Consider the following 25,782-nt stretch of genomic DNA (forward strand, 5'->3'; position numbering starts at 1 on the left):
AATGCTTCGGAATTTGTGAAATATCTCTGACAGAAATATATGCTGTTCTATAACTCACTGTTTAATTGGAGATGAAACAATGTGAAGATTTTGTGGTTTATACTTCCATTTTTCTTTTTCTTTGCAGATTGCATGTCCAATATTCGCAGGTCTGTTACACTTTTTCTTCCTGGCAGCCTTTGCCTGGATGTGTCTGGAAGGAGTGCAGCTTTATCTAATGTTAGTAGAAGTATTTGAAAGTGAATATTCTAGGAAGAAGTACTATTATGTTGCTGGCTACCTCTTCCCTGCTACAGTCGTTGGTGTTTCCGCAGCTATTGACTATAAGAGCTACGGAACAGAGAAAGCGTAAGTAATTGCAAGTGACCTGAGTGTTTTTCAAGTGAATAATTTTTTAAAGCCTATTAGCTGTCAGAAGGTCTCTGACAGACTAAAATGCCATCTGAAAGCTTTATTGGTAAGAGAATGGCAATGCTGTGCACAAATTACAATCAAGTCTTTTGTAATTCTCTAGGTTCAGAGGATTTGTACTCTAGAGAGACTGATTCTAAATTATGGTCTTTCTTTTAACACAAAAGATTGACCTGAAACAAATTGAAAAAGTAAATAACTTTTTGGCCTCAAATGTATATTAAGTAAAATTTTTCAACTTAAAGTCTCTGACAGGCCTAACCACCCAGTTTTAAGCTGATGCTTCATTAGATCTCTTTGTTCAACTGCCCCTCTAGCTAGCTCTCATCCTGAATTATGACAGTACAATATTTCAGCCCGTATGTTTCACTTTGATAATATTTTATCAGGCAAGTAGAGCAGGATTAAAATTAGCCACTGCCTTTTATTTACAAATATATAGATATATATAGAAAGTGACAGAAGGTAGACAGAAAACATTTCTGAGTATTTGAGTTGCTGGAGGCATGAATTTGCCTTCCAATAGTGTTTACTTTGTCCTTTGATGAAATTAGTTACAGAATGGGAAGATACTGTTGACTACAAGAAAGCTGCTTGATTTTGCTACTGATGAAAGACAAATAAGAGCAATTCAGCAGGGAACTGAGCTGTATGAAAAACGAATCGCTAAGTCAGCCTTGATAGGTTTACATGTCATCTACTCTGGTATCATATATATACTTTCTCTACTGTTCAACTCCCATTTGTGGCATATTATTAATACCATATTGTTTTTCAGTAAAATATGGCATTTTCTGTCTCATTCCTCAGAAGTAAGCACTTTGCATATGGTACAAACTTAAAAGCAGATTTTGAAGATTACATGGAAAATCTGTGAGAAATACTGATGTTAAATTTGTTGTCCATGATAGCACCTGTAACCAAAACTTTTGACTGAAAGGAGAGCGAGTTCCTTTTGCTTTTGCTTCTTCTTATACGTTAGCTATTCCTGATGATGTAGTTTAAGTTCAATATTGTTATTAAACAGGACTCATCAGAAGAGTATCAGGTTAGGAAAAATTGTCCATAGGCTAAGTGGTGCTGTGCAATGTTTATCATTGTTTACTGGCAAAATGTTAGCTTAAGAAGTATTTTTGCACTTCCCTTTTCTTGGACTGAGGTACTAATGCAGTTTTTCACTTTTGATTCTCTTTTTTCTACAACAGTTGCTGGCTTCATGTAGATAACTATTTTATTTGGAGTTTCATTGGACCTGTTACTTTTATTATTCTGGTAAGAACTTTGGTTTTAACTTTCCTTTTAGGTTGCCTCACAGCAAAGTTAAAAAGATTGAATAAGATCAGTCAATACCATGCTTATTCACAAGACATTTCATAAAAATGCTTATAAACAATTTGTAATGTGACCAGTGGTCAGATAAATGTTTAGAAATCTTTTAAAGAGTGCTGACCAAATGATTAATTGTCAGAGCTGTGGTGGTGCTTGAGCGTAGCCATTTTTATCTAATGGCTTGAAACACTGAAGGTCATATTGACATGTGTAGTCATATGAAAAATCAATGAAGTACTAAACACGGGGTTTTTTTAAAGGAACCATTATTATTGCTTTCAATTGAGTCACTATTGTACATGTTCCAAAATTTAACTGCTAATTATCCAACATAATTATCTCAAAAGGGTGTTCTAACACATTGAATAATTAGATAGATCTTATATTTCATTATACTTACACAGTATTTTCATATGTATTTGCATATGCACGTGTACATTTTCCATGACTACTTCTATGTGTATTTATGTTACATGTAATGTATGTCAGACATAAATTCATCTATTTTAGTATAAATAACAAAATATTATGCAATCAATAGAAAGTATTGCAGTCATTTGAGTGGAGTCATATGCATTCACACCCATATGTACATCCATAGCTGTGTGCCCCATCGTCCATTTAAAATGAAATGTTGTGTTCATACCTCAATTATCCATTGTCTGAGTGCTTTCAGGTAAAAAAAGCACATAGTTATCTGTCAACCCAGGGAAAATGTCTCCCTGTTACTTCAGACTAATAATACCAATACTGCAGAACATAGTTTTGGAAGGAAAGTGGATGCAAGACGTGCATTTTGACTCACCTTGCTTTCTCTGCTAGTTCAGTATCTTTAAAGCCTGTCTATACTTTGGAAATATTCTAGAAGGCTGTGCTGGGGACGTAGCCTGTTTACACAGAGAGCTTTTCTCATAACTGCTGGTAGTTTGGAAATATTAATTCATTTTTCATGCTTTTGAAGGTCCGAATAGTTACCTGTTCCTCTGTGTTTATGCCATACTAGAGTTGTGAACTGTTAACAGAAATTTGGTTCCCTTGAATTCTCAAATTCAGGGATTGGATTTTGCTTTATTATTTTTTTCAGCCTGAAGCACATGCATCAGGCATAATTTTGAAATTTCTGACTTCTATAGATCTGTGATCTAATATATAGGTGTACTGTTTTAACACTTCTTGTAGTTCCTAGTTTATGTTACTTCTCCATATAAAAATAAGTTGATGATGGAACTTTCTATAGAAAATGGACCCAGCCAGTCCTTTGTAGGTACTTTATACCTTCCTCATATCTTCAATATTGAAATAAGCTTATGTATATTTAGGTTGGGTTTGCTCTCTGTTTATGTCAAAATCTGTTTCAGTCCTTGAGCAGTCACTTAAGAAAAGATAGCTGTGCAGTGTGCATTGTTGTTTGAGTTCATTGGCATATTTTCTAAGAAAGAGCCATAGATGGCAAAACTCATGTGTGTATGAACTGAATTAGAAAAATTACAGTGTTTGTAAGATTTAAACTATAGACCATAATAATTGTACTGAGTTTATTCTAAGTACATTTAAATTAAATCAAGTTTCAATTAAACCTACAATTACAATTCAAAGATGTACTTAGTATTTTCAATATGGTAGACAGTATTTTTTAAAACAGAGTTGTTTCTTGCAGTTGTTACGATCATTACTAGAAAATCGTTCTAAGTTTCATGCCACAATAGTTCAGTTACCTTGAGTCTGATTGTGTGGTGATACTTTTGCTTTTTGTGTCTAGCCTTTTATTTTATTGTTACTTGGAGTATTTTGATAAGTCACCTCTATTTCTCTCCCTTGCTTTAAAATAACATTTCACATGGGAAGCATTGGGCTTTGCTGAAGGCTTTTTCACTTCCTCATAACCAGGTCAGAGTGAGAATAGAGGTGAAGGACATTTAATCATATTGACCATGTACAGACATAGTTCACTATTATTTACTGGCCATGACATTATTATCCTCCAGCAAATCATTTAGGCTGAGACGCAAAAGGCCTTTGGGAGCAGTATTCCCAACTTCAAAAATATGAAACAGCAGGTAGCAATCACAGCACAGTTCCTGGGAGTAATTCTTCTCTAGCAATTGCTTTGCCCTCTAATCGTCCCAACTGAGAAAGCAAGAGAGACTGGAGAAAGAAGTGTGAGAAGTGTAATGGCTGAAAAATAGTATGTCATGTGCAGTGTAACTGAAGAGTCATATTTGTAGTGCAGCTTACTTAGTGTCAGTAGCATGTGAGAATTTTACCTTGGTAAGCTTTTAAACATCTTCATCAAATCACTTCTATGATTCTCAGTTTAATAGTACTGTCAATGCACATAAACTCCATTTTGACAGTATTGCTTACTAGTTTAATTTACATTTTCTCTGCATTTATAAGCATTTGCTCTTGTATCTGTATACAGATTTCCTCAAAATACAAGGAGGAAGTATGAAGTTCCTCTGTACATCTCTTAAGGAACTTTCTACTTCACTATTTCCATAGCCTGTCATGCCTCTGGGCACCAGGGTTATTATATCTATGAGAAAAGAGCATGTAAGTAATGAGCGGTGGGAAACCATTAGTATGCCTGAAATGGTTTAATGAAAGCTTGGATCATGATACGTCAGGAGCTGTTCTTATCATTTGGACAGCTCCATCTGCATCTTTAATAATTAATTCAGTTCAGTAAGAGTTCAGTGTGCACACTCATTTAGAAACCTTCAGAGAGCACCTCTCTCCTTGCCAGTCCCAGAGAGAAATAGGCTTCTGCATGGCTAAGAGCAAAGATCTGGAGATACAAGAACAGTTTTAGAGCTGCATTTGCCAGGTAACAAAAGCTCTGGGGAGTTCAAAAAGGGTCAGAACATGTGCAGTTCAGCTAGGTTACTTCAGAGTGGTGTTTCTGTTCTTCTGTCTTATCATATCCATGTCAGCACTGCAGGCTGTGTGGAATGAATTTTAAGCTGCTAAGCTCAGGCGGACATGATTCAATTGAGCAGGTTCATGGCTATAAAACAAACAGTGCACTCCTGTAATCTGTGGTCAGAAAAGCCCAAGTATTTTGACTTCTATGTAGATCCATTTTCATTCATCTCCAAGGAATGGGTGATGTTGGTTTGACTTTAATTCAGCCAAAACCACTGGAGTTTCCTTCTCGCAGATGGAGCCAATAGCTTAGGCTACCGGAGGTTATTTAAGCAAAAATTCCTAGGATGTCCTCTTCCATTAACATAGGAGTTAACATTTTTCACTTCAGTTGAGGCATTACTTTAGCAGTCAGTGCATGTGGACATACAGATGCACACATAATCCAGCTCTGCATATGAAAATGGACTATATCTGTAAGCTTGTGTATGTAAATAATGTACACACATCTTTCTGTAGTAGACACTTGATAAATGGTATTTATCTATTGTTCATAGGGGGAAATTTATCATAATTATTGCAAAATCTAGCTTTATTTGGCTACTAATTCATTGTACCTGCAACTAATTTGAATCCATTAGTCTTCTGTGCAGGTTATTACACCCATTGTTTTAAAAAGTTAATTTGACTTGAAGTCAGTCCCACTCAAAATTACATAGGTTTCAGGTGCGAGAAACACCAAATTCCTACTTAAATTATTTTTCATGTCCCATACCTTCTGATTTCCAAACCAGATACGGCCCTCTGTGTGTTGGCTATGAAAGAAGCATGATCTTACTGGCTGCTGCGTTTGATCATTACCATAAAAAAATCTTCAAATTTTAGATGTTTTAAGTATTTACATTTTATTTAATAATGTATATGCAGTTGCCTTTACTTTGTTCTATCCAAATTACACTTGTCAGTAAGAGACAAGCAGGAACTGGTATTTTAAAACGTGCTTTAATAACCTTCGCTACTTTTACATATATTTGTAAAATCAGAGTATAGATTAAATTAGTTCTCTATGTAATCCAGTATCCTGTTTGTTATAGTGGATAATATATTTTAGAAATTACAGCAAAAACCTGATACATTTATGAAATCACAGCAAAAACCTGATACATTTATGAAATCACATCAATCCAAGTTTTGCTTATCGTTATCAGCTAATGTTCTAAGAGATGTCACATTATAGCTCCACCTACTGTAACTGCATGTTCTGTCACTCTCAGTATCACAACAGAATCTTCAGATCCAAAACTTAAAAAATTCCTACTTTTAGCCTTTGAAAGAGTATTGGTCTGGTTTTCAGAAGTGCAGCATGAAAGAGATTTTTCTGACTTTATCAAGGGTATAATTTCCTGACTGTTTGAGATGTGTGGAACACTGTGGCTGTGTGTGTTCACACAATGTATTTACATTTTCTATTACCATTGATGGAGAGAGATACTGTTCAGGTGCAGATTTTGGTTCACCTGGGATGCCGCCCACTTGTCAAGATGAGGTCTAGCCAATCACTAACCTGTTATGTTATATGAAGTGATGAGAAAGTCACCATTGTCAGAGGCCCATGTATGCCTCTTACAAGTTTGCTTTCAAAAGCCCATCTTGCCATTCCTGTGGGCCTTTATGTGACCCTAGAATACTGCATGTCTGTGGTGAACATTCCTCTTAAAGAAAAGTGTCCGATTCAGACTATATGTCAAGCTTGGAAAACATCTATAAATTCATTTACTTAGATCAGTAACAGTTCAGTCCTCACACAGTCATGAAACAATTCAGGATGGAATTGATGTCAGGAGATCTGTGATCAAAACAGGTTCAACTCTGAACTCAGACCAAGTTGCTCGGGCTGAAAAAATTTTCCTTATATAGAGTTGGTACAAATGAGTGCAAAAACACCAAGTGTGTTTCATTCTCCCCCCACGTATTTCTCACCAAGAAAAGTAATTCAGCCATTCCTTCTAAAAGCAGTTATTCTCCAACAAGTTTCCTTCCCTCACTGCTTAGTGCCTTGTGTAATAAAATGGCAGGATGCCCAAAAATCTTCAACTCATGAGTTCTTCCAAAACAATCAATTTCTAGATGAAAAGCAGTAAGGGAGCCAAAAGCGAATCTATAGAAAGGTTTGGTTACATTATTTGTAAGTGGGCAAAATAGGCTTTTGATAATGATATAATGTGTAACAGAGATGCCAGCATGTTTGAACAAGTGGCAAAACATGGTCTTTTGACTGCTGAAACTGAAAACTAAGCAATATTTCACAGTGATGGAAAAACAGGTATCATATGCTCTGTTGTCATAGTTACTTTGTCTGCAAAGTACAATATTTTGCTTTTTTTTCTTTTCTTCTTGGAAGGACTTTTTCAGCTGCTGTAATACAACATTATTATTTCTCTGGCTGCTTTTGGGGGTCTGTACCTATATTCATATTAAAGTGTCTGTTAAGAAACTGCTGTGTAAAGTTATTCCCTAGTCCAGCAAGGACATATATACAAGCAGAGATGAGTATCTACATAAAACCTGCTTAATATGCTGGAGCTTGGCTCAGGCTCTGGGGTAGGGCTGTGTCTGCTTGCAAGTCACCGAAGGAACTTCAGTATGTAAATACAAGCTTTTGTTTTTCATATGTCAAACCAGCACTTCAGTCGTACAAAGAAGCAGATGATAAAAACCTCTCATTTCATAAGGCAGTCATTTATGGGCTAAGCTATATCTATGAGGTTTTGATCCAAGAATGATGTAGCTAGTACAATACAGGATACTCCAGGGTAGCTACTTAGGCAAGGATTAACTTCCAGCTGTGCTGTAAATACTATTCTGAACTGGATTGTGCACTCCCAGTTGCACAGGTTGCAGCCAAAGTTGATTTACATGTTAGGATTGGCATGGGGCATGTGTCTTAGCTCTTAATCTGTTTATTTTCACAGAAAGTAAATTGACATTTTATTATTTTAAGCAGGCTGGAGAAGTTCATGTTGTGTCAGCTACCAAACTGTGCAAGAAACTTTTTCAAATACAGAAGAATAAAGTTTGCCTGCAAAGGCATGGAACTGAGGGCCAGGTCATGCAGAGTCCCTGTCCTCTGTCTGGTGCAGAGGCCAGGGGGAGAAGCAGCTTGTTTCCTCATCCAAGGAACTTAATGCAGTACAGTGGAAATGTAGATAAGAGGAACAAAATGATCACAATGATATAATGAAGTGTTTCTCAATTGGTTAGTCATTGCCTATAAGAATCATAAAAAGTAATCAGCAGGGTTGTCAGATATTAACACTTTGATTACATTTTGCAGCAATGGAAATCATGCTTAACCTATACCATGTTCATACCCCCACTTAAAGGTTAAGTATTTTTTGTCAGTTCTTGAAACACAGACAGAAATAAAGTATAAAAGCTTGGTTTTGTTATTTGTATCACATACACTTTTTGTATTAATCTCAAGGTAGAGTCGTAAAAATGTTTTACTTTGAATAAGGACTGTTGATGTCCAAGGACTCCAAAAACAGTTCTGGTGTTGAAAACTGCATTATAGATAATACTGTCCATCCTGATTTGGAAACAGCAACAGCAGTGATAACTTAAATGCCCTTAGCAATAGGAATTATTTCTATAATACACACTTTTAGTAACAGACTGATCATAGCCTTTAAAATACTCATTTTTTTTATGTTTTTAAGACCTGCTCTTTATTAGGAGTTGAGTGACATTTCTGACCACTGTGGCACAGCTATAGGAACCCATCTGGTATGAACTGGTATTCCCAATGTTACAAAAAGAATTTTGATGCTGTCTCAAACCAAAGGCTCCCCAAAATGAGAAACCGGGATTGATCATTCTCCATCAGTAACCAGTTGCGGATATATATGGGGTATTGTAAGAATGGGATTATAATCTATCTAATATATGTGCTATAAGGATGTCCAAGCATACTCTATTTTCTCTTGGCTATCAGATCTGCCACTTCTTGTGGACCATTGTACTAGTAGATAAAGATGTGTGTCTTCTCCTTGGAAGGACATAGATCTTACTATTTTCAAACTTACAGTTTTATTTGGGTTGTCTGCATGATATAGGACAGCACTTACTAATTACTCAAAATAACTGTATACCACTTTTCAGCCCATATTCTGCAGGCATTCTTGTTTTTGGCTTACTGCGTCCTCGTGTTTGGCTTACTTATGCTCTTCACATGCTTTGAAATCAATAGGAGAAAGGCACCTAGTATCTTTGATACCTGTGATTCTGTTTCACAATAGGAAAACTATAAAAAATTACCTTCAGTATCTTCCCCGGTGTTATCTACATGAATGACACAACAAGAATAAGACAGCATAGTCCTTTCGTTCAAGTCTCATGCAGTCTTGCTTTGACAGAATCCAGACTACAAAGGGAAAGAGGGCAATAGGAGGGTGCACCACCAGCGTATGTCTGTGGCACTATTAAGTTTGATGTATTTGCTGCATCTTTGTGTTTCTTTTTTTCTTTCTTTTTCTTTAGTTACATTTAAGCTGTTTTCAAGAACTGAGTGGGATTTTTGAGAACAAAAGGGAATAAAAAAAAAGGAAAGGGAGAAACCAGCAAAGGCAAAAAACATTCCAGAAGCAGGATGGGGTAAAAAAGGGACAACTAGTATAGTACAGTAAATGGGTAAGCATAGTCCTCAGGGAGGTCAGTGAAATTGGGAACAGGGCCAGAGGTGACAGGCGAAGGTGAACAGGGGCAAAGCACAACAAGCTGGAAGACAGACCTGGACTGGCAAAGACATTGGACATGAGATAAATATGGTGGTTCATGATGAGGTGATGAATTTGAAAGATTAAGTGACCTATAATTTTTTTTTCCCCCATCCATATTTGCAGTCACTTTTTACAAACTGTCTGATATTGTTACCCAGTTTCACTACATATTTGAAAATAAACTATGGGGATTTTGTTTAGTCTGTAACATCATCATTATTCAGCCTATTGCTTAAAGTAGTTTAATTTCATTCTTATCTGTTTTGACAGCTGAATCTTATCTTCCTGGTGATCACATTGTGCAAAATGGTGAAGCACTCAAACACTTTGAAACCAGACTCTAGCAGGTTGGAAAACATTAAGTAAGTGCTTTGTGTTCAAGTATGAGAACTATGATTATTTTCTGATTGCTGAACTGATTGAAAGCTACTCTCCATTAGGAGCACATGCCATTGTTTCCCAGCAACTGCAGATGTCAATTAGAAGCAAACAGAGCCAATCCTTCTTTCGTCACATTGTTGCTGTAATGTCACAAACGCCGGTCAAAATTAGATAGTTTCGGCCTGGAACTAGTGCCAAGAAACTATTTCACGGAAATGCCACAGCACTGTAGTAATTCCATTTGCATTTAAAACACAGATCTAAAATGATGTTCCTGTTTGCATGGCTGGTATGATTATATTAAGTTTGTTTTGTTAAATGACTTTTTGATTTAGAGATTCTGAGCAGTTTCTACTCCTAATCCTGTTCTCCCAAGAGAATTGACTCTATTATTATTGTTAACTTGGAGATTATCTGCTGTTTTCATGCTAATTTAACAAATGTTTACTTTATCATGGTGCTGTACTTCAGTATCCCTTTTGCAGAGTAACGTTAAGTGTTACACAATTAACAAGGCTTTGACAGCTCTTGCTTCTTTAGATAGTCTTTTACTGTATTCTGTATAGCTTTACCTTTTACTGAAGGTTTTTGTTATCAGCACTGAAGGGATGATGCAACTTTCTAACACTGAGGGTTGGATGTGGAAGGGTCTTATAGATTTGCTTTGAATGTTGAAAATGGCGAAGGGAGATTTTTCAGTAAGGCTATAACACTGTGAACTAGATGTTCTAGCTAGGTCAGTATCAGCTTCATTGCATGTTGCATGATGAGAGAGAGAGCTAATCTTTAGCATCTCTCTCTTTTCTTCCTTTTCCTCTTTCTGTCTTCTCATCCACACCAGTAATTACCGTGTTTGTGATGGCTACTATAATACGGACTTACCTGGGTAAGATAGAACCCTACATTAACAAATTTCTAGCATGATTTTTAACTTTACAAACTCGGTCAATATTGTGGATTTCCCTTAATTTTAATTAACTACTTTTGAGATACCTGATTTGCTAAAGAACTTTAAACTATTATATGCCTTTATAATTTTAAATTGCTTGCCTCTGCATTTTGAATTTTCTGATTTTGACTAATTTTTGTAGACAATTAAAAATGCTCTTATTAATTTCTGTTTCAATTCTGTCTAATAATTTTGTTTCTCTTTTCTGCTTATAATGCTTTCTAGCTATGAAGATAATAAGCCATTTATCAAGTAAGATCATTAGTTAGATGTGGAATTCACTGACTAAATTCCCTTTCCCTTTCATTCTGTGCCGTTCTCTACAATTCCTTTTCCTTAACCTGTTCATGATGGAATCTTTTTTTAGACTATTTTGTAGAGCAATATCCATATTTTTGTCACATTTCAGCAGGGTTTCTTCATGCGGAAGTTAGATCATCTAGCTTCAGTTTAGCTGAGTTTATCGGCGCATTAAAGATTTGGGCTCTAGGCTTTTAATCTGCTGTTTAACCTTTGTGCATTTGTGTTACATTATTTGGTGTCATATGGCAGTTTAAAATCTATGGTGTGATTAGTGACTAAGCCAGATTTACCAACCTCTTTTCTAAAAGCAGATAAAGCAATGGAGTAGCTGGGGCTTGCGCTATACTTCTGAATTTCAAAATAGTTTTGACATCCTGTGCAGTTCTTGAGAAAGAAAAAGGTCACATCTACTCTTGCTGTTTTCACTGGAGACTAAGAGTACTAAATGGAATTGTTCTTTTTTTAATAGATAAAAGGTTAAACCCAAGGAATTTTTACATTTGAATATGAACCTAGTAAAAGTCAACTGCGGGAACTGAAATGTTAATATTGGTTTTGGTGATATGCATTCTCATAAGTAATGTTACTGAAATTAATTTTCTTTTACAGATCCTGGGTCCTGGGTGCATTTGCTCTCCTGTGTCTCCTTGGCCTAACATGGTCATTTGGCCTGCTGTTTATCAATGAGGGCACTGTTGTGATGACGTATCTCTTCACAGTATTTAATGCTTTCCAAGGAATGTTTATTTTCATCTTTCACTGTGCCCTTCAAAAGAAAGTAAGTTTACAAAAACACACATGCATGTTCTCTAACTCCTTAAAAAGACCACATATATTTCCTTAAAAAAAGGAAAAAAAAAATAGCGATGTTAAGAACTGGAGTATTCTGAAGTTGTTTGAGGAGGGGACTAAGATTCAAAAGCAATTCTTGCTGTGTATTCTTGTGGTATTCCTGTAACTGCTCTGTGGCCTGAGTGGGTTTAAAATGGATGCAGCATTTCCAACCTGGGCTTGAAAAGTTTTGAGGCTTTGGGGAGAAAATTACTATAGAAAATGTACTACTGCTTAACACTGGTAATGTGGTATGTATTAGTCTGGACTTACAGCCAAAAGTCTTTATGTGTGCATGAAACAAATCCTGCCTTAGCTGCAGCACTGTTAACAAAGGATCATTTATGGTATCAGCCTATCTCAGCCTGGAAACTCTCTCAGATCAAGGCAGAGGACCTCTCCTGAGATCCCATTAATCTGCCACATAAAGCTACGGGTGATAGGCAGGGATTGTACCATCAGTGCTTGTTCATTACTAAATTAAGTGAGATGTAAAAATTAATTTTATTATGAACTTCAGCACACTATAGAAAAAATGTAGTCATTAACACAAAACAACTGCTAACGAGGAGAGGTTCCCAAAGATGCCAGCATGACTACTTTTATTCAGGTGTTTGCCTCCCCCAGCAATCAACAGCTTTGTGCTCTCAACTGGAAAAACTGGAATCCCCTGGCAAGAGCTTTCCCCCGTAAGTGGGATGTGCTAAATTAGTTCTGCTCCCCTTTGCCCAATGGGAACAGAGGAGTCCAGAAGGAGCAGATCTGCTGGGGAGAGAGAAGGTTTGCAGGGGAGAGAGGAGAGGAGCAAACAGGAGAGAAGGAAGTGAAGGGCGCAGCTGCGTAGGATTCTCTTTGGGTTCCCTGCAACTCTTCCCCAGACTGCGCAGGGATGTGTTAGAGGTGCTTTTCTGAAGGACAAAAGAAAAAAGCTCATAGCCTGTGTTAGAAAGTGTAGCAAATAAAAGTAACAAGAGTTGAGACAAAGGTTAAATATTAATCCCACCCAAAAAAACTTCACATAAAATGCAATACAGACTACATTTGGAAATACTCAATTTGTGATACTTAGATTCTAAATATTTTTATCAGTTTTAGGCTGGAGACATAGCAATTATTAACTCCCATTATAATTAGCTCACCAGAGACATAATTAACTGATATTTATAAAATGTTTTGAGACCACTGGATAAAGCATTGCTGTGCAAGTACAAAAATCACATTCTTGCGTGACTCAACTGTACCATCTCTAACAGTATCAGGATCTCTATATCTGGTGTAGACAATGGCAGTCAGCCATGTTTTAGGAAAAGATCTGGTAGACAGAGTTTTATTGAGAGGAACATGGTATTCCTCTCATTTTGAGAGAATAAAAGCATGCTTAGAGAGGAGATTGAGCCTAAGAGAAAAAGAGAGGAAAGAAAATGCAAACATTCTCAAAATGCAAATAATTTCTAGATTAGGGTTTCATATAATGTTGCCCTTTCTACCACTTGTATTGGACTTTAAAATCAAAACTGGATTAATTTTTTATTTCTTTTTCCAGCTGTGCATTGTTTTTATATTAAGTGGAATCAGCAAAAAAAGCAATATTAAAATACCAGTCAAGTGTGAAAAAGCATAACCTAGAGCAGTAAGATTTATACCTGAAAGAATGTTAAAGCTGCCATTTAAGATTTTTAAGTTTCGATGCCTTTGACTGGGTATCACCCTATCTTCTGTCTGCATAGCTAATGTAGTCTTTTTATTCTGTTATTACTAGTTGGTCACTAAATTGAACAGTGAAATAGAATTGTGAAAGTGAAAACTATTATGTTTCCAGTTCTGACAAGATGATAGTGCTGTTGCTTCCATCGGTTTCCAACAAGCTATAATTTAGAAATAATGACAGTGGAATGTGCAGTACTGACAGATAATGTACAGTCACTGCAATATAGGCATTAGGCAAAACCAGCCCTGGAGGGTGGTATTTGGGTAAAAATACAGTTTTGATTGCTATTGTCTCTACTTTGTAGTGGTTTGGAGCATTTAATATCCATTTCTGTTCAGGAATGGATTTTCTTAGGTGTTATACCATCTAGTGATGATACATACAGACATAGGTTTTACAGACTACAGGGTTAAAGATTATAATTCTATGTCCGTGCACTTTTGTTTTCATTTTCCATGAGTCTTTTCGTATTGTTATAGATAGGGGTTCACTTAAAATATGTATCGTATACTTTTATAAAAAGATGAGTTATTGTCCCTAGCTTGAAGTCAATTAAGGCACTAACTATTCAAATTTTCTTAAACCCTGTGGTTTATAAAAACATCACAGTATGTATTCCATGAGTGAAATTCTTGTAATATTGGTAGCAGCACATGGCACATGTGCTTTCTCTCTTTCTATATACACATAACTCTCTCTGCTTTCTGTATACACATAACTCTCTCTGCTTTCTATATACACATAACTTTCTGTCCTATTTTCATAGGTCAAGCAGACTTTCCACATTAACTGAAATCCCACTTTTCCCAGAAACTTACGAGTCTCACTGATGCAGAGGAGACACTTAGATTGCCAAGTATCTGATGGAAGATTTGTGAATTTAGACTTGAGCACGTTTCCAAATTTTATCCACTCTATCCTTTCACTGTTGCTGTCATGCTGCCAAAATGTGTATTCACTTTCTTGTTACCTGTAAATAGTAGCTAGCATAGCAGCCGCAAAAATGACAAAACTAAAGTTTCCTGTAGGCCACTGGAGACAGAAGGTGAATAAATACAGGCAGAATACTAGAATCATCAATTAGTCTTGTTGCTTTGTCAGACAAAAATCTCATATACATAGGTGTATTCACATTTCTAGGTTCGGCAAAGACAGTAATGAGGATTTTATTTTTTGGTCCTAAAATTGAAAGATTTCCCAAGCTTCACAGTTTAAAATTTGACTCTGGAAGTCTGATGGTGCCTCTACAAGCACAGCAGGCATTCTCCCTAAAGTGGGGCAGTGGCATTTGTGAGCTTTGTACAATCTCAAAGCTAGTGTGACCATATGAACTAGCAGCTGTTTGAGTTACACATAGTAACTTAATATGAAAATGACTGTATAGTCATTGCAGGTTTTGTGCACTTTCTCAGAAAGGATAACATAATGGGCACTACCGAGCAGTACACAGGCTAGTTACCTCAGCCCTTTTTGCATGCTAGGATGGGAAAATAGGCTTTCTATGGTTTCTGCACCAAAAGCTCATATAAAAAATGACTCTTTTCAGGCAGCATTCAGTTCTGGTAAACTGAACTATATTAATCTGTAGTATGACAAAATAAAAATAATGCCATAAATAACTCAGTCACAGAATGGTTTGGCCTGGAAGGGACCTTAAAGATCATCTAGTTCCAGCCCCCAACTCAGTAATGATTATTCAGGCACATTTAAATACCTTGGAAATAATTTGTTCAGAAATCCTGGATAGCTGATAATGCTGCCACTAAGTAGAAAAGAATACTTTATTTTGCTAATGGCCAGTAATTCAACAGACAAGAAATATCTTTTTTCTTGAAAAGTAAATAGTTTCTATGCAAGGTTTATGTGTTTTTGTCAGTGGAGATATTTAAGACTATTTTTTGTAATAAGTATTGCTTTTTCCTCTGTAGGTACGTAAGGAATATGGCAAATGCTTCCGACATTCCTACTGCTGTGGTGGACTACCAACTGAGAGTCCCCACAGTTCAGTGAAAGCATCAACAACAAGAACTAGTGCCCGCTATTCCTCTGGCACTCAGGTAACAAAGACTTAGACAGCATCTCTTAATTAACCTTATTTATAAAAAGCCGACTGAGATGTGTTCCAATGAGAAACACTAATTTGCTTCTCATTATTATCATTTAGATGGCAAATATATAGTTCTGCATAGTAGAATTGATTTCTTTTTAAATTTCCTTTTACTTTGGTCTAATTCAAACACCTTATTTTTCTTGTATATTAAGTGCTGCTTTATAGGAAGGTTTATACCATCATGTTTCATCTAAATGAAATTTAACGAATCAGAGCTTTAATAATAACAGGAGGAGCTTCACTACGTGCTAAAGCATAGCTTGCTTCAGGCCAAAATAAACACACATATTCTACATAATAGCACATAAGTAGAATAAAATCTTTTTGTAACTTACTATGCTTTTGTCTCACTGCTTTATGTTAACAGAGTCGTATAAGGAGGATGTGGAATGACACTGTGAGAAAACAATCTGAATCGTCTTTTATCTCAGGTGACATCAACAGCACTTCAACACTTAATCAAGGTCAGTCACTGGGAACATTTCCGTTTTAGAAGCCTTAAATTTTATAAGATTTTATATTATTTACCACAGAATTGAAAAGAATGTTTTGGAAAAAAAAATTATTCTGGAACAAATGTTCTCTAAAAGCAGAGTTTTAAAGTCACCCACCAGCATATTTTAAAACTGTGTTCTCTCAACTGGCCACCTGCTATAGGAGTTGAATTCCTCCATTTGTGAGAATGTATTTAAATAAGTTTCATCTATAATTTAACTTAAAAGCAAGATCATAATTTTAAATCTTTCCTAACCTTTATAGGTTAAATCTGAAACAGAAATACAAGTGCAGTAACATTTTAATGCATATTTGACTATGATTTTTAGGTGCAGAAATTTTCCCAGTGAAATCTAATTGATATAATTTCTATGCAAGAGATGTCTGTAAAGCATTTATCTTTTCTATTTCAAAGAGCATCATATCTGTCACATGGGATAGAATCCAGATTTTCAGGCACAGAGAAGCAAAACCTCCAAATTTCTCAGCTCAAATGGACTTTGAAATCTGTAACCTCATTCTCATGTCCAGTTAGGAGACAGAATATCCATCCCTTCCTTCCTCCCGTTCTCCCTGTGTTTTTTCTAAGGCAGTTAGAGCTAGCAATGGAGGGAAGACTGCTCTGTGCAAGCCAAGTTCAAAGCCTGTTCTTCCACCCAAGTCCCTAGGAAAGAACACATAGCTCTGATCTTATAGCAACCAGTTTCTGCTTAACTGAGAAACTTTCAAACAGAAAATTCACCACTGCAAGGGTTGCTGTAAAGCCCTCATCAACAACTACCAAATTTCTCTCCCTTGTTATTTTTGCAAGATTTGGTAGCAAGGACATGTACTTTAAGTCACATTCATTTTGGAAGTAAAAAATGCATTTTGTGAAAGAAAGCATTTCAGAAAGCATGATTCTATTTTTGCTGTTTGGTGTATAGAATGTGAGTAAGATGTTTTGTGTTTCACTGCTAACCCCCATCTGAATCTTCTATGATCCTCTAGCAAATCAAAATTAAGTAACTTCTCCTAAGTAGAATATGTATATTTTTCCTGCCTAAGAAAGAACTACATTCCTTTCCAGTGTCTTATTAAAATCCCATAAATACACTAGAGATAGAAGTCTTGGACTTCACCCTAATTGGATGTCTCCAACTCCTGAGGTTTGCTCTAACCATGCTGTTACCCTCTTTTGCGCTCAGAGTTGAACAGAGGTCTTGGAAGCTTCTCCCTCTTTTGGAACTCCAGTCCCAGGTCACTGGAGATGTTCTGCCATGATCAGAAAAATTAATATCATCTTCATTCAGTTATAATACTGTCACTGTCTCTGTTATATATACATGCAAGCATAGTTTAGTAATTATTTGCAAGTGTCATTTTTCCTTCAAAATAAAAATCAAGGTTTTAAAAGTGGCAAAAATTTTTTGATTGAAAAAAAGAAATTCTTTTAACCATAAATTACAGGTAATGATTCTAACCAAGATTAAACATAGTATACACACACACATATACAAAAAAAAAATTAACTCAAGAAATAATGTTTCAGCTAGTATTTCTAGTAATAAATAAATTACAACTGAAAAAAAGCTATGATAGAATCTTTTTAGTTGTTCACTGAGATGAACTTCTAAATAAGATAGCATAATCAGGCAATAATTCTCTGAATCTTAGAATTTTTCACTAATTTCTGCTGCTAAGTAACTATAGTAGTACAGAAGCATTAATATTTGGAATATATACTGTCTTTTCCTTGACACATAAAAATGTCCATACTTATAATAATGTAGCTGGCTCTTTAGTTGTCCTTGGGTCTGTAATACACTGATCCTGATATACTGCTGTGCAATGCAATAGGAAAGAAAGTGGAATTTTACCTTAATGAAACGTTTAAAGTAAGTTCTAAATCACAGCATTTTGTGTGGGGTTTTCTTTTGTCATTATTCCAACCCATTTTCTTCTAGTAGCTAGAAATCAGAGATTAATTGACTTTTTAATAATTTCTCAAAATATGCTGATTTTTTTTCTAATTATTCCAAGAGGTGTGTAAATGGGTGTTGCATTAACATGTAAAATGGGCTTAAAAGAATCTCTTCATGTAGTGTTTTGCTTCATCTTACATTGTTTGTAAACCGATTGTTTAAAAAAAAAGTTGTTATTTGAGGAATTCTTTTTTAAAACCTGGCAGATAAATTTGCAGCATGAGTGTCCCTGGAGAAAATGTGAATGCTCTGATTACTTAGAGCAAATATTTTGCTTTCCCCTCAGCATGCATACTTTTGCATATACTAAGATATGCTTCTTGCAGTTTGTCATCCACTGTCTGTTTGAAAACAGCAATTCCCTTCCACTATCCGTGTGTTTTTCGTAAAGTGAATAACAGCTCTGATCCTGTCATAAGAGATTTTTCAATACCTTTTCAGTTCAAGAAATTAATTTGTATCAAGTCTGGACAGAAGTGTTGCATGTGATAATTTTTAAAGTTATAATAGTTTTATGTAGTACCTTGATCTCTACACATTTAATTGCTATTCTTGTGTAACAGTGATTTTGTATACATTAGAAAATGTCACTCTCACCAGATATGTTTACTTAGGGGATTTGGACAGCACCTGTGAATTACTGGAACCTAACTGTGTTTTCCTGCTCCCATTTCAAATACATAGCTCAAATACATTCAGAAATTTTCAGCTGAATTACATTTGACAAGCCCTACATGATTCATGATGAATAAAAACTATTCTTTATTGAAACTGTCAGCCTAAAATTAAAGAACTGACATTTTTTTCTGTTTCTTTTGCTTTAGGAATGACTGGCAATTACCTACTAACAAACCCTCTTCTTCGACCACACGGCACTAACAACCCCTATAACACATTGCTCGCTGAAACAGTTGTATGTAATGCCCCTTCAGCTCCTGTGTTTAACTCACCAGGTGTGCTTATACTTCCTGAGTAAAACCACTTTTCTTGGCTTGCTCCAAATCCCTCCTTTTCCCTAGATAGAAACTCAAGTTGCAATACCCTAGCCATACAGTCTGAATTTCTGTCAGTTCAAGAAATACAGTGTTGCCAATGTCAGCTTGTAAAACTGCACTATATTATAGTAATGCCTTTGCCATTAACAGTATTTACCAATAATTATCCATGTTTTTAACACAGGTGGCATAAATCTTAATATACTATTACAGGACTGACAACACATGGTCCGAGAGCCCATCTTCAAGATAAATATCACTTAGAGGTATCATGTCTATGCAATATAAGGTTGACTAAAGCTTGCTGACAAAAACCTGCTTATGGAACTGATTAGATGCACAAGGCATCTTGACACCTTTGGATACCCCAGTGTAGAAAATTGTATCCAGCATCGAACAGATATAAACTATAGTATAGTGCAGCTTTATGGTAGATCATTTTCCTGTAGGAAAATCCTGAGATTAACAGTTAGAAGAGTTTAGTTCTGTAAGAATGAAGAGTGTCATCACTTACCTAACATTTTATTGCTGCATTATCTAATTGCTTTTTTAAACTATGGTGCAATTCATCAGTAAATATATAGCAGTTGCTGTTTGATGAGTCGTAAGATCACTTTAGTATAACTGGAACGATAAATCCTTGGGAAAGAGCTCATAAAACCTTGTTTCCAGTTTTTATTTCAAGTTTCCTCTTTAACTGAACTGTAGTTTCTATTTTCATTCTCTTGTTTTCTTACTTTCCTTATGCTTTCCTCTAGCAACCTACAGAGAGACAAGTATGGGAGTAAAACTTAACTTTGCCTATCAAATGTAAATTTTTTCAGCATGATTTTTAATGGGCACAATTAAAACATAACTAGCGGTCATGAAGTAGACTCAGCGGGCAAGTGGTTCACAATTTGCAAATGAAATGTTTCCACATTCAAAAGTACTTGCATACTGCTTTTTGGGAAACAACATGAGGTCTGTAGCAAACCCTATTGGTAACAGAAGTTATGCAATGCTGAAATAATTTGCTGATTAAAACCAAAACAGTGTCAAGCAGAAATGCTTAACAATTTACTCCTATTTTTACATTCCCACAGTAATCTTGCTACAGGCTATGGAAAGATTTCAAATGAATTACCTGATCGTGGGCAACGAAATTTGCCTCATCAAACCAATTTGAATATATTCTAGCATGCTTAACTCTGCAGTATATCATAGAAAATTCATTTTGGATTATCAGATATATTTTGGTATCTGTTTAGCAGAAGAAAAGAGAATTAAAATTATAGAATTAAATCATTTTCATGAGGGAAATGAATGCCAGCATGTGGTCCATGTGTTGTCTGCTTTTATAAATGCCATATGTTCCGCACAGCTAAATCCATTGCAAGAAAAATCTTGGAACATATATGAAATTGCAAAACTACAAAGTTGTTTAATCAAAGCTTAAAGAGACCTTTCAAACAACCCTCATCACTGTTTAAATCAGTACACATGGAGAAGAGTCAACAATAACACAGATACAAAGCGATTTGCAAATTACTCTGAATTTATTTGGAAATTATTACTCTATTTTTTAAAGACAAAATCTTTTCCTGAGAAAATGCAATTACTTTTTAATTGAAAACAGTATTTGCAGAGAAGACTGAATCTTCTAGGATAAGCTGCAGCTTTACTTATGGAAAACAAAACAAAACCAAAGCAAAATGGAAAAATGTATAATCTTTTAAAAAACAACTTTTTTCTCATACTCCTCCAAGCCTTGCATATAATGCAGCAGCCTCACAGTGGTCAGTCTCATTTCAGTAAACGTCACTTCATTCTTTCTTTACTTCCAGACATATCTGTAGATAAAGTGATTTTCTAGGAATGCTCTGACCATCTGACTTTCCATGATTCAGACTGTTTAATTTTTTTCAAAGTTGGGTTGTTTTTTTTTTTTTCTTTCTTTTTTTTTTTTCCTTTGCTTGGGAAGCACTGTGCTGTCATAGTTTACATGTCTTTGTGTCTGTAGGAAAACCTTTTCTTTATTGTGTTACCAAAAAAAAAAAGCCAAAACCAAAAGCATAAAGACCTTAATCATCATAAGACTTCATTCCTCCTCCCCCTTAAACTTCTTTTCATGTTTCCAGCAGACTTACCCAATCTGTCATTCCTCCAGCAGCTATGAGATATCAGCCATGGCTGATTTCCTCTTCCCATTCCACAACTAATATTTATTCTTTGGTTTAATTTCTGTGACCCATACTTACAGAAATTCCTAACATTTCTGCATTTGACTTCCATGCCCATGGTAACTGTGGGCCTAACTCGTAATTAATTATTCTGGTTCATTCAGCGCTGTCACTGTGACTGATGCAGACTGCAGGCAAACTTTGACCTTTAGAAGCCTGGGGCTGTTGTTGGCAGACAGAATATTAGTGCAAAAAAAAATTACATTAAGTGGGGAAAAAAAAGCTGTTATTGCTTAGTAATCTAATTTGCTGAACCCTTGCTCTGACTAAGTTGCTGAAAAGCTCAGTAATTCTTCATCATGTTACAATAAATCATTTTACTTTCTTTTATATATCAGCTACTCTTAGGCCAGATAGCCTGAGCAGACAGACATGATGTGAGTTGTCCAAAGTGAGTCATTCCACCTGCTGTCTATTGTGTTGTTGGATGGTGCTTGTGGGCCCTGATCCCTGTAGTGTGAAAGATGGCTGTCCTTGTTCAACATAAATTCTTTGTATTTATCCATTTTTTTCATTCTTTTCTTTACTTCATCTCAAAAAAAAAAAAAAAAAAAAAAAAAAGGAAAAAATGTTAGAAATGTTGTTGAAGTAGTTGCTTGCCAGTTACGTGGGTTTATGTTGTACATTTACCTTCAGTTATGTCTGTAATTTAATTCGTCTTTAATTTAGTGTTGTTTAGGACAAATTCTGTTCATTTGCTCTTTCTAAATCATGGTGGTGTACTTCAAAACATAGATTTTTCCAAATGAATTGCTTTGCATTATATATGCAAGGGCATGGAGTGAACAGTTCCTTGTGGAAGAGTCACAGAGTTGACACTAAATTAAGAAATCAAAATGCCACTATTCCCCACAGGAAATACATGTTACTGTTTTTAAGATGCATCTTTCCTATAAGGTGTGCAACTGTTTACATTTGGGAATGTTCAATAACCTAACTTTTCTCAAGTCTTACTTCCAAGTACAACTTTGTCCTGAACTACATTAAAGAATTTTGTTTATAAAAAATAATTAAGTGATAAAAAGCACATCAGACAATAACCAAGAGCCGTCCTTTTCTATTTCAGGACATTCACTGAACAATGCCAGGGATACAAGTGCCATGGATACTCTACCGCTAAATGGTAATTTCAACAACAGCTACTCATTGCGCAATGGAGACTATAACGACAGTGTGCAAGTTGTAGACTGTGGACTAAGCCTGAATGATACTGCTTTTGAGAAAATGATCATTTCAGAATTAGTGCACAACAACCTGCGGGGCAGCAGCAAGAACCACAACCTGGAGCGCACGCTACCGGCCAAAGCTGTGATCGGCGGGAGCAGTAGCGAAGATGATGCCATTGTGGCAGATGCCTCATCTTTGATGCACAGTGACACCCCTGGGCTGGAGCTCCACCACAAAGAGCTTGAGGCCCCACTCATTCCTCAGCGGACTCACTCCCTTCTGTACCAGCCCCAGAAGAAAGTGAAGACCGAGGGAACGGACAGCTACGTCTCACAGCTGACAGCCGAGGCTGACGACCACCTCCAGTCCCCCAACAGAGACTCTCTTTACACGAGCATGCCCAATCTCAGAGACTCTCCGTATCCAGAGAGCAGCCCCGATGTTGAAGAAGATCTCTCTCCCTCCAGGAGGAGTGAAAATGAGGACATTTACTACAAGAGCATGCCAAACCTAGGAGCTGGCCATCAGCTTCAGATGTACTATCAAATCAGCAGGGGTAATAGCGACGGCTATATAATTCCCATTAACAAGGAAGGATGTATTCCAGAAGGGGACGTTAGAGAAGGACAAATGCAACTAGTGACAAGCCTTTAATAGTGTAGCAAAGAAATATTAAAGGCCACGTACAAGTATTAAAAAGACTTAATTGGCTCCATGCAGGCTCCCTCATATCTGCTTGAAGAGACAATTCTGTTGACCCTGTGGTTCTCCAGTAATGGGGATGACTGGACCTCGCAGTTCTGTGAATTTTTATAAAACAAAAACTTTGTATATACACAGAGTATACTAAAATGAATTATTTGTTACAAAGAAAAGAAATACCAAACAAGGTATTTTAAGATATCTTCTGCTGCTGAATTTAACAAAATTGTGAAGAAAAAAAGAGAAATAAAACACTTCCCAGCCATTTTACTGCAGCAGTTTGTGAACTAAATTTGTAAATATGGCTGCACCATTTTTTTTTCTAGGCCTACATTGTATTATATACAAGGCGTAGGCTCTAAAATCCTGTGGGACAAATTTACTGTACCTTACTATTCCTGACAAGACTTGCAAAAGCAGGAGAGATATTCTGCATCAGTTTGCAGTTCACTGCAAATCTTTTCCATTAGGGCAAAGATTGAATACATGTCTAACCACTAGCAATCAAGCCACAGGCCTTATTTCATATATTTCCTCAACTGTACAATGAAACGTTCTCATGAAAAAAAAAAATGGCTAAAGAAATTATATTTTGTTCTATTGCTAGGGTAAAATAAATACATTTGTGTCCAACTGAAATATAATTGTCATTAAAAACAATTTTAAAGAGTTTGAAGAAAATATTGTGAAAAGCTCTTGGTTGCACATATGTTATAAGCTGTTTTTCTTACACTCTGTTCATAGTATGGTAGTATGTTTAAATGCAAGTTCTACCTGTTTTCACTTATTTTTCACTGTAAACAGTGTTCTGCTTTGACAAGTTAGTTTTTATTCTTACGTTTTGAATTTTGATTGCCAAAAACCATAATTTGGGGAGAAAATTGTTTTAGAAGCCAATTATGCCAAGCCTTGCACAAATTTGGTATAGCTAACAAAGATTGTAACTCAATTCCCTGTTCATTCTTTAATCAATCAGGGTCGGGTGGTAAGGGGTAAAGGGGACACCGGACACTTCTCACAAGCTTTCTCGTGAATAAAAGGTGCCTGTCCTTTAAAAAAAATAAATAAAACATAACTATTACTCTTCCATATTCCTTCTGCCTATATTTAGTAATTAATTTATTTTATGATAAAAATCTAATTAAATGTAAATTGTTTCAACAAAATTCTGCTTTTTTTCATCCCTTTGTGTAAACCTGTTAATAATGAGCCCATCACTAATATCCAGTGTAAAGTTTTAACACATGTTTGACAGTAAATAAATGTGAATTTTTTTCCAAATAGGTAAAATGTGCATTATTATGTACGAAGCATAATTGGCATCAGCAGTCCTTCGACCCAGCTGTATCCTGCTTAGACTGGCTTCTTTACATTTCATGATTTAATGTTGAGAATACAATAGAAACTGTCTGTATAGCTCTCCAGAAGAGAGGTCATCTTACCTATTCATTACTGTAGTCACAATTGGATAAGATCAAACTCAGACATAGCAGGGTCATTAGGAAAATGTACTGTAATTTCATAATTTACATAACTTTTAAGTAGGCATCTGTGCTGAAATTAAAAATAAGGTGGTAAACACCAGTATCATATTCTCAGCAACAGTAATTAGCAGTTAATTATTAATGATGAAGATATATTGTTGCAGTGGGGAAAACATGAATAAGCATTTGGATAGCACTCTGAGCGCTATCTAAATAATTAATCCATCATGGCACTGTTTTGAGTTAGATAAATAAGCATGACTATCCCTATTTTTATCAGACCAGAGAACTGCAGAAGGCAGCTGATGTCTAAGATGTTACTCACCAAATGAGTGGCAAAATTGGAAGTCCAAGGTCTTTGTTTTGTTGATTCCTAAGCCTCTTTTGTCCCTCTCAACCAGGGCCTCTCAAAAGATAATGGCAAGGACTTCGTCACCACCCCTGAAATTGTATTCTTCCAAATAACGCTAAAATTAATGCCCTGTCATCACAGGGGCCACCATTTCACATGCGGCAGCTTGTGACTACATGTATGATAACAGCAAAAATTCACTTGAAAGCCATATCAGTTATTACCTTCTAATGCATTGGAATATATAAAGTCCATTTGGAAAATAAATCAATGCATTTTGAAAAAAGTTTAGATTTAGGAAGAACATTTTGGGCAAGACTTCCTGCTGTTGAGACAATTCAAAATGTAAAAATAATAAAATCTAGGTTGAGATGGAACCCTGGGGTTCAGGTAATAATCAGGACTGTGACGCTGTAGCAAATGTTCTTGAAGAAAAAGGTGTCGTCACCATTCACCCTACTGGTAACTCTTGCTGTTTCTTAACAGTTAAAAGTTACTATGCTTGCAGTTCCAGTCACTGGAACATTTAAAATTAAATCAGAAACTGTTTAGCTCTGTTGAGTAGAGATGCTTTAAAAATCTGAAGTCTCTATGAAGTAAGAATTTGTTCTGATTCAGGGTATACAGCAGACTCTTTGGAGCAAAAATTATTCCCTTGGTCTGCCTGGCAACTTAAAAGCTTATTTGCTGCCTTCTACCTAGGAAATTGTGTCTTAGGGATTTAAAAATTGTGGTG

At 35.9% G+C, this 25,782-nt stretch overlaps 1 protein-coding gene across 9 annotated transcripts in view; it reads left to right on the forward strand.

The window, feature by feature from the left end:
* ADGRL2 (adhesion G protein-coupled receptor L2) overlaps positions 1-23,162 on the forward strand; it is a gene marked incomplete at both ends in the record, with an annotated part of 129,046 nt that extends 105,884 nt beyond the window's left edge. For 2 of the 9 annotated variants that reach the window (XM_080624138.1, XM_080624139.1), the window contains 7 exons: positions 128-348; positions 1,617-1,683; positions 9,654-9,745; positions 11,626-11,794; positions 15,484-15,612; positions 16,033-16,129; positions 22,408-23,162. In XM_080624138.1, the coding sequence (XP_080480264.1) occupies positions 128-348; positions 1,617-1,683; positions 9,654-9,745; positions 11,626-11,794; positions 15,484-15,612; positions 16,033-16,129; positions 22,408-23,162 (1,530 nt within the window). Of the gene's footprint in view, positions 1-127; positions 349-1,616; positions 1,684-9,653; positions 9,746-10,605; positions 10,651-10,938; positions 10,966-11,625; positions 11,795-15,483; positions 15,613-16,032; positions 16,130-18,948; positions 19,078-19,303; positions 19,386-19,877; positions 19,896-21,679; positions 22,043-22,407 lie in introns of those variants that run through there. The other 7 variants (XM_080624144.1, XM_080624136.1, XM_080624140.1 and 4 more) reach the window with 7 other exon arrangements.
* Between the last annotated feature and the right edge of the window lie 2,620 nt (positions 23,163-25,782).

The sequence above is a fragment of the Psittacula echo genome, assembly GCF_963264785.1.
Source record: "Psittacula echo genome assembly, chromosome: 7".
NCBI classification, from domain to species: domain Eukaryota; kingdom Metazoa; phylum Chordata; class Aves; order Psittaciformes; family Psittacidae; genus Psittacula; species Psittacula echo.